The sequence below is a fragment of the Malurus melanocephalus genome, unplaced genomic scaffold (assembly GCF_030028575.1).
Source record: "Malurus melanocephalus ecotype Western Australia unplaced genomic scaffold, MMel_1.1 scaffold_970, whole genome shotgun sequence".
Taxonomy (NCBI): domain Eukaryota; kingdom Metazoa; phylum Chordata; class Aves; order Passeriformes; family Maluridae; genus Malurus; species Malurus melanocephalus.
Genome location: NW_026624202.1, coordinates 32,474 through 42,177, shown reverse-complemented (window position 1 = coordinate 42,177; position 9,704 = coordinate 32,474). Strand labels below are relative to the sequence as shown.

General features: G+C 43.8%; 1 protein-coding gene across 1 annotated transcript in view; it reads left to right on the top strand.

Annotated features, from left to right (window-relative positions):
- Nucleotides 1-9,704, top strand: part of C2CD3 (C2 domain containing 3 centriole elongation regulator) — a 39,008-nt gene that overhangs the window by 8,380 nt on the left and 20,924 nt on the right. Inside the window, exons 11-19 of the mRNA XM_057386468.1 lie at nucleotides 600-712; nucleotides 2,161-2,279; nucleotides 3,212-3,334; nucleotides 4,045-4,548; nucleotides 4,797-4,948; nucleotides 6,481-6,724; nucleotides 7,418-7,601; nucleotides 8,061-8,241; nucleotides 9,270-9,442. Of these exons, the coding sequence (XP_057242451.1) occupies nucleotides 600-712; nucleotides 2,161-2,279; nucleotides 3,212-3,334; nucleotides 4,045-4,548; nucleotides 4,797-4,948; nucleotides 6,481-6,724; nucleotides 7,418-7,601; nucleotides 8,061-8,241; nucleotides 9,270-9,442 (1,793 nt within the window). The remainder of the gene's footprint in view (nucleotides 1-599; nucleotides 713-2,160; nucleotides 2,280-3,211; nucleotides 3,335-4,044; nucleotides 4,549-4,796; nucleotides 4,949-6,480; nucleotides 6,725-7,417; nucleotides 7,602-8,060; nucleotides 8,242-9,269; nucleotides 9,443-9,704) is intronic.

Here is a 9,704-nt window from a genome sequence, read left to right as displayed (position 1 = left end):
CACAAATGGTGAGAGGGGATTGTTTGTTCATGGCTGTTCACAAATGGTGAGAGGGGATTGTTTGTTCCTTGGCTGTGCACAAATGGTGAGAGGGGATTGTTTGTTCCATGGCTGTTCACAACTGGTGAGAGGGGATTGTTTGTTCCTCATTTGTTTGCTGTGCCTTCAGGGCAGATATCCCTGAGCTCTCTGGTCTAGTCCTGCCTGTCCAGGCTCTCCAGGTGTCTGAGACATTCCCATTGCTCTGCTCCTCGCAGGAAATTGTGTCCCATAAACCTGGGAAAGTTGGAGATGGGAGTCATTTATCCTGATGTGGGCTCACTTCAGGTGTGCCTTCCCTTGCTGGGATTTTGGGGAGGTGCAGATGTTCTTKGTGCCTGGCAGGACACTGAAAACAGGAGGGGTTTATGGAGGAGAATCTGGCACATATATAATCATATATAATCTATGGAGGAATTCATAGAATAGCTATTGCAGTTATCCTTTAAAAAAGCRTTACAGTAAACTGTGAATCTGGAACTTGCCTGTTGTGTTCAGTTTCATGACTCACACCAGATTCTTGATGGATTGGGATCACCCTTGCACTTTTTTACCAACAGTACCTTCTTTGTGGAGTGCCACTTTCCTGTGGGGGTCTCCAAGGATGATAAAGGACAGCTCTCCATAACAACAGAAGTAATTCGAGCAGCTTCAAGTAAAATCACAGATGATGGTAAGAGCATCAGTTTCTCCCCCTTAGATTTAGTTTTGTTGACTCCATCTCTTAGAAAGTATTTTATAGCATTTTCCACGTGTTTTGCTGCCTGAAAATCACAGTCTGGTTAGTGACACCTCTGCACACAGGTGGGTGAATGGTCCTCTGAGGGAGAAGGAAGACAAGTGATTTTTTAATTATTTTTTTTTTATTTCAAGAAGTATTCATACTGGGATTTTCAAATTTCTTTTGCTAGGGAAAGAACAAGTTGTTAAGTCCATTCCTTCATTTGAACATGAAGCCAATATTSTTTCTGCAATAGTAGGAGGATGATCAAGTATTTTAGAAATATTAGAGATACTTACACCTCAAATAAATAATTTTCCAGATATTGAAGTACATCGTGTAGTATCTCCAACAGCTCAGATAATCTGCTGGATCCAAGGGATCTTGAGTCCTGTGCTCAAGTCAGCAGATATTCATCTCTGTACTGAGAGTCACCAGTGTTTGTGTCTCTGAGGACAATTTCTGTTTCTGTTCCACTGAGCAGAGAATGCTCCATGAGCAAGACCCTCTCTGCCCAGTCTTTCCAGAAACTGGAATGCCAGGGTGACTTCCAAGTGCCTCTCCCACATGGCATTCACTGCCTTTGCATCTTTCTGAGTGGCATTTGGGAGATTTTGAATTGATTCTAAGTTCCCCATTTGTGACCAGACAAAACATCTGTTTCTTCTGAGATTTCTGTAATACAAAAGTTTCATCCAAAGTAACCCATCCTCCTGCCCTTTGCCTTAGTATTGTCCCTCCTGAGAGCTTTTATCTCATTTTTTAAAGATGCCTAATGGGAAAAATTSCACAGCCATCCCAGACAAGGTGGAGRAGTGCTGGGMATCCAGCTGGACMTTTCCTTATGTGTAACCTGCATTTTTATTRTCACAAAAATGCTTCCTTGTCCATTGTGAATGCTGTTATTGTACCTCTKGTACTSTGTTCCAGACTCCATTCCAGAATTYATTSCTTCTCTTCTYRCAGATATTCCTTCTCTCCTRAAGCTGTGATTTTTCTTGCAGCTCAGCTTTGACTCTCWAGAACTATGTTGATTTATTTTAGTTAATATGAGCCAGGGTTCTCCCACTGCAGAAGGGCAGGTCTTACTGCATTCTGCAATGGCAGAGACTTGGGTCACCTGAAGTCTTCAAATGCTGTTATAACGTTAAATTATATGAATTTATTTAATAATGTATTAATTGTTTTTATTAATTATTATTTATGAATTTATAATCTTAATTTTGTCCTGCTGGCCTCCTATTTTCTGGCCTAGGAAAATGAAAACCAGTTCACTTTGGCCTTGGTGTTAATAAATAATGCAGAATTAGATGTTTGTGTGTGTAGCAGAGCGCTCTCCAGGGGAAGGTTTATTTGTATCAGCTAATTTTGGATATTTGTTGCTCCTCTCTTCCTTCCAGTGGTGCARTTCCAGCAGCGATCTGTGTTCCCTGTGTGCTTTGGAGGAACAATGATAGAGCACTGGTGGGGCTCTGACCTGGCTTTTAAAATCTACAGGAGGAAAAGCACCCAGAAAAAGGTATTTGCTAGAAGGTGTTCCTGTGTATTTCAAAGCAAAGAAAATCCTTGCATTTCCATTTCCCACAGACAGGAAGGAACATTCCAGTAGATGTAGACAGTTGAAGTGTTTGCTGTTCAGTCKTCCCAGAACATTGTGAGGGACCCCCAGGAGTCCCTGTCCTGGCCCTGCACAGACATCCCCCCAGTCCCCCCCTGAGCACCCCTGAGAGCATTTTCCAAATGCTCCTGAGCCCTGGCAGCCTTGGGGCTGTCACCATTCCCTGCTCCAGCCTTGTCACTCCAGAAAGGAATCTGAGTGTGAGACTGGCAGCCAAAAACCCCCATGTCCTTCTGTCATCCTTAACACTGATCTCTTGCTATTTGAGCAGATTGGATCAATTATAAACATTGTCCTTCACTGAGAGTACGACTCCTTTAGCAATGTGGAATGAGTACATGTGGATGCAGTTTTTATCTTTACTCTGCCCAGTGTAAGGGGAGTCATGTGAGCTGTGAAAAACTGCTGTAACTTGTACATTTTKKGGGGAAAAAAGTACATTTCTATTTGATAAGAWTATTTGCAYAACCATCTGCCTGTGATGAAGATGGTGAGGGGGGTTACTCAGCTTAATGTATTTTAATCAACACCACAGAATGGTATTTTTCTTTTAATGGGGGAAAGAATTGTGTCTTTCACTTTGCTCTTTATTGGGATTTAGGTTATTCAATTTTTTAATTAACGTGGAATTGTTTACAGTGTCTTATTGTTGTTCCAGTGAGACTTTAAATGGACAGTAAAGGAGATTTCCCAAATCTCTGTTGGTGCAACTAATGTTGTAGGAGTGGGGAGGGTGTGTTGCTCCTCATGGCTGCCCAGAAAGCTTTTATTTCACAGAAATTCTTTAAAGCTGATAGAAATGTTGTAAAGATGGATTGTTTGCCTGCCCTCAGGCCGTGGCTGTTGGCTCAGCAGCAGTTGAGCTCCGCAGGGTGCTCCAGGCTGAGCTGCTCCGTGTCAGCTGGGAAATAGCTGTGGGAAAAGAGGGAGATCACACACCMGTTGGACCATTAAAGGTATGTATTTTACCATCTCCAGCTTGACTTGTTACTAACTTTGGCTGCACCTTCTTATTTTTTAACACCTCTTTTCTCCCTTTGATTTGCCAGGTCTCAGATACAAAGGTTTGCAAGMGCAGTATTAAATGATGTGAACATTTTTTACTCCTTAGGGGTTTGGAGAAATATTTTGAAGAAATATTCCCTGCATGTCTAGAGATGTTGTCAATAAGCTGAGACTTGAATACAGAAACYRCTSTACAGGCAAATTTTGAGTGGCACATATCCAGGGCTTGGAGTTTGGGCTTCTGCCTCACGTGTGACATGAGCTGAGATCTCTCCTGCCATGGAGACCTCATGTTCCTTGTCCTTGTCACTCCAGGAATTTTTTTCTCCAGCCAAAGTTTCTACCATTTTGCCTGGCTTCTAATTGAGAAATATTACCACTTTGAGAGATTTGACAGTTCTGAGCAGGTGAAGAGTTAAGAATGGGGTGAGCTTTAAGGTCCTTTCCAMCCCAGCCCATTGCATGATCCATCTGTAAATGTGTGGTTTTGCACTCTGGATTTTATTTCMTGAAGGCACATGCTGTTTATTTTACAGCAACAGCTGTAGCATGTCCTTAGGGTGAGTTCTGGAGCAAAAGGTGCTCTGTTGGCCGAGTTTCTGTTCCAGCCCCTGGTTTTGGATGGTCCCATCTCTCCAGCCCTCTCTGCCTTGTCYTGCAGGTGTCCCTGGAGCTTGTGACCAACAGCARAGGTTTCACCCACACYGCTGCCAGCTCAGCTCCAGCCCCAGCTCACAGCAGGACAGATCCCCAGCTGAGACTGCAGGGGCCCAGCAGGAGCTGTGSGDRTGCAGAAAGGATCCTGTGCTCCAGGAGGAGCCCCAAGGACTCTCAGGACCCAGCAGTGAACAGTGGGGATGCAGAAAGGCTCCTGAAGGACTCTCAGGACCCAGCAGTGAGCACTGGGGATGTCATGGGGTCCCTGTGCTCTGTGCCACCCTCAGCCCCCCGCAGTGTGCTGGCACACAGAGCCCCAGCTGAGGAAGATGGATTATTGCTGCACGTGCTCCTGATGGTGCCTGATGGAAAGGATTTTGTTGCTGAAGGCTCTGGGTTCCCCAGYTCTTGCAATGTGTATTTAAACTGCAAACTGTTCAACACTGAGGAGGCGACGAGATCCACTGTCATCTGGGGCACAACACAGCCTGCCTTTAATTTTTCTCAGGCAAGTCACTCGTTTTCCATTTCTCAGTGATTGAAGCATGGTATTCCCCACTGACAAACACATTTCATAGTTATTTTTATATATGTAGAAATATCTCTGCTTGGCTCTGGCACATTGAATTTTGAACTTCTATCTCTGAAAAGCACAATTCTGTAAACTGGAATAAAGTAGACTTACCAGAATGCTCTGTGCTTAGCCAATGTTTTCCACTGTACTCTGCATACTAATTCTGCTTTAAACACTTTCAGGTGATGCCTTTTTCATTGACTTCAAAGCACTTGGAGCGACTGAAGAACAATGTCATGATTATTGAAGCGTGGAACAAGCTGGGAAGCCCTGGCTGTGACAAATTGCTGGGATTAGTGAAACTYCCTCTGCATCAGTTTTACATCTCGTTCAAGTAAACTTTTTTTATACCCTATTTTATTGGGTTGGGAAATACCCTAACTGAATAGAGAAAGAAATCGGGGATGGTGTGTGGGGGTTGTGTGGGTCACAGTAAAAGGCATTTTTGCCCTGCCAAGCTTCCTGTAGGCCTTTCCTACAATGATGGAGTGTAAGTTCCACTGTCCTTGTCAGAAGTACAGATAGAGCATGAGAAATGAAGTCACTGTGCTGCAGAAGGGTTGGTGCCTGCTTAACTTGTGCTCCTATGACAGAATAAAACTGGGAGAAATCAAAGTGACTACACAGGAAAATGAAGTGCAGCTTTTCATCAGTGATTTTGCAAGATTGTGACTGATTTGGTTTGTCCCTAATTATGCTGTGCAGAGATCCCATAGGAATGCTGTCAGTTTGCACAAAGGTGTCAAAAAGGCTCCAAAGCCATAATATTTTAATAGTGTTCTTATCCATAGGGATTCTCCTGAGTTCTTTGGGGTTTTTTGAGTTTAATCTGTTGGCTTCTTGTTCAGTAATATACCTGCGTAAAACAGTTTAAATTAGTGGAAATATTGGACAGAAGAGGTTCTTCCTAATGCAAATTCCTTTTGGTTTGGTCAGACCTAGTGACAGGTGGAAGTCAGATGGTGCTGGAGCTGACTGGCCTCTACTTTGTTAGTTATTACTGTGTCATTTGTATCATTTGTTTAGTAATCCACTGTCATTTACTTGTGTACATCTTAAAATCATGGAATGGTTTGGCTTGGGAAGGATCCATCCAGTCCCACCCCCTGCCATGGACAGGGACCCCTTCCACTAAACCATATTGTCCCAAGCCCCATCCAGCCTGGCTYTGAATAACTTCAGTGTATTATTGGAGATTAATCCATGTTGTCATTGTTTCTGCTTTTCTTCCGTCCCCAAAGGCACATAACAGCCTCATCAAAGTGCAGTATGGCTGCAGGGTGTTAATGGGAGCTCCCATTCTTCCCTCAATCACAGATCTCTAGGCTGGGTCTTAGCTAAGGCCATGTTAGGTTTTGGAAAGTTGTCCTTTGTCACTGATGAAAATAACCTCTTGCACTCAGCAGCTSGTGGRTCTCTGMTGTGTGARGACTGRATGTAATTGAGACAAATTTCAGAGGGAGGGAGGGAGATGGTTTAGTTTTTATTGGATTGCAAATCCCATCTGCAATGAGTTGTGTGTGTTCCTGTCCCTCCTGAGATGCCCATTCTCATGCTGCAGCCTGTCAGTGTGCTGTGGTTTGGATTGCAAATGCCATGTGTGTGTTCCTGTCCCTCCTGAGATGCCCATTCTCATTTCTGCAGCCTGTCAGTGTGCTGCGGTTTGGATTGCAAATGCCATCTGCAATGAGTTGTGTGTGTTCCTGTTCCTCCTGAGATGCTCACTGTCATTTCTGCAGCCTCTCTGCATGCTGTGGTTTGTTTTTCAGGGATGCCATCTGCACTGAGTTGTGTGTGACCCTGTCCCTCCTGAGATGCCCATTGTCATTTCTGCAGCCTCTCTGCATGCTGTGGTTTGTTTTTCAGGGATGCCAGGATCTGCCAGCTGCTGCTGCAGGCTCAGTACCCGGTGGTGGCAGTGGATGGCCACGTGCCCGTGGTCGATGTTTTCACTGGCAGCACCAGTGGCAGCCTGAGGGTCATCCTGGCCATGGGATCTGCTGACCAGATCGTGGCTCTGCAGAGGCTGAAAACTGAGGAAGGGATGGCTCCTCCTGTCACACCACGTCCTCCCCACTCTCTGGACCAGGCTCCCACCAACCCCACCATGGTACTGTTCAGTAAATCCCCATTCTCACTGCTAAGGGTGTGTCAAAAGGGTTTTACCTTTCATGTGGGTTCATTAACAGACAGTGATCCCCAATCCTTCTCCATGCTGTAGCCAATGTTGTTATATTCTCCAGATTCTGCACAGAATTATATTCTTTATACTCTTTTTTTACCAGCTTGCTCTCACTGCTCTTGGCATTATTGACCTTTTTATTACCTTGCATATCCACTTCTTCTGTCTTTACAAGTCCAGTAAAAGAAAACAAACRGGCAAAATTATAGAAAATCTTAACTCTCACAGCCTTATTGTGGAAGTTTTGCCACTACCTTTGAGTTGGATAGGTAGGAACTTTATGCTTTTTATACTCTTGGCAGGAAAAAAAATTCTTTCAGACTTTTGATGTTTCTGTGAGCTTTTGGAGGAAAAAGGCAGATAATTGTTCTGTCCCCATCTCAGGCTTCTTAGATCCTTATCACATGTAATTGTTTAGGCTGGAAAAGACCTGTGCTCATCGAATCCAGCCATTAACCCAGCCCTGCCAAGGCCACCATTAAACCATGTCCCAGATGTTACAGCCACGTGGCTTTTAAATAAATACCTCCAGGGATGACAACCACTTCCCTGGGCAGCTAGTTGAAATGTTCCCAGTTTCCYAAAGTCATCCTTCCCATGGGCTTCCCTTTGTTTTGTCAGCAGTCAGACCCACAAGGGGCAGAGCTGATGGAGCACGTGTTTGAGATCCACGTGGAGAGTGTGAAGGGTCTCACTCCCCTGCAGTCCACGGTCTGGGGAGAGGCTGACTGCTACATCCAGTACTATTTCCCAGTTCAGGAGGCTGCTGCTGCTGCACTGGAAGCACCTGGACTGCCTGAGGATGGTGAGTTTGTTTTGTCAATTTGCCTTATTTGAGCAATAAATTAAATTAATTTTAATTAAATATTGTTTCGTCATGTTCTTTCTGCCAATCTAAACCCACCATTTTTCAGATTATAAAGAGTATTTAAATAATTGTAGGAGAGAGCATAGTGTTGAGTGCTTTGAATCACTAACACATATTATTACTGCAAAATGACATTTGGTGGCATTGTTCCAGGTAAATCCTGCAGGAGTTTTGTGCTGCCTTTTTACAGTAGTTCCCATCCCGTGGCTCACAGGGTCRTGGGGCTGCTTGGATTGTTTGTRAAAGCTTTGTAAAGTGCAGCTCAGAAGTGCAAACCTTCTGCCAGGAGGATTTCACTCCCTCTGCCTGGCTCCTGCCTCCTGGAGGATTGCAAACAGGAAAAGGTTGAACACCACAATTGCAGCCATTTTTAATTAACTCTGTTTGACTCCTTAGGCATCACCTTAAAGCCATTTCGAACAGCAACCACTCTGTGTGTCCCTGATCCYRYCTTCCATGATGAGCACCATCATTCCCTGCTGGTTCCYGCACATGTCCCAGTCCAGAGGCTCCTGGGCAGTGCATTTACAGCACCAGGAGCAGCAGGAAGAGGAATGCAGTTTGAAGTCTGGTGCAGGTACACAACACATCCTGTTCACTGTAGATGGCACAGCAATACAGGTGGAGGGAGATAGAGCTGATCTTGAAAAATCTGCACCTCTGGGATGGATATTCCATAATATTATTTATTAATAGCTTAAAAAAAGATAAGCTCATCAGCATTTGCTGATGAGTATCTGCACTTAAGACCTGCGAGCCTTTTTCCTCGACAAGAGTCCTAATTAATCCTTTCTTTTTATAACTAAGAAAGTGTGTGTTCTTGGTTTGCTTTCTTCCATCTTTTAATCAGCATAACATTCTAAAAGTAGTGCTTAAATGCTTGACACATCTAATATTTATTTAAGACCACCCTGAAAGTATAATTTCATTTTCCTGGGTTTGCCTTTTTCCCTAATACAAGTCACTGATTACAAGAAAAATAATATAAAATGTTTTGTAAGTTTGGATTGTTTCTTTGACTACAGAAGGTAATCATTAGTACTGGACAGCAGAAGACATGAAGACAAATAGTTTTAGAAAAATACAATAATCTGTTCATTCTGTAGTAAACAGGCTTTTTAAATTTGCAAAGTCACATGAGAATTTCTATGGGCTGTTCGTAAGATACAATGCCAAAATTCATTTTAGGATGAAGCTGAAGCTAAGTAATGCACTAACAAAAGGTTTAGACTTGTTTTGTACACTCACAAGCTAGTATCAAAAATCTGTTCTGCAAGAGAGGCATTTTCATTCATTAATAGGAAGTGAGTRCAGAGAATATTTGSTGCCWSATCCTTGTCTTGTTTTTCTTTGGGATGCCAGTTGTTAGTGGAGCTCCTGCTTGTTGGCTTGTTAGCAGTAGTGTAAATATGTATTTGTGAATATGTAAATATGTGTTTGTAGCATTATCTTCTTAAGTGCTTACTGTTCTTTTCTTCTGTGGAAATGCATTTACATGAGTGTCTCCCTTAGCTGGAGAGATTAATTAGGATTTAAAGACATTCCAAGCTGACTTCTGTGCAGTTGTGAGGGAAATGTTGCTGCTGTTGTTTTGTGTTTTTCCAGGTATTATTACCCAAATGTCAGAGACCAGCTGGTTGCCAGAGGGGCCTTGCCTTTGTCCCGGCTCTGTGCCATGGTGACCATGCAGCATCGTGAGGAAATAGGAATACAAACCTTTAATCTCCCCTTGGTGCCCCGCACCGATTCCTCAGAGGAATTTCATCTGCACTCCTCAGGTGAGGAAGGCACGTTGGTAAAACCAGGCTCAGCTGAGGAAACCTCAGAGCAGCACATCAGGGTTTGATGGTGTGCCAGCAAGGGACAAAGGAAATGGCCTCAAGTGGTGCCAGGGAGGTGTAGGCTGGATATTCGGGAAAATTCCTTCCCCAAAGGGCAGTGCAGCCCTGACAGAGCTGTCCAGGCTGTGGTGGAGTCCCCATCCCTGGCAGAATTTAACAGAATGTGGCACTTGGGCAGGGTTTAACAGAATGTGGCACT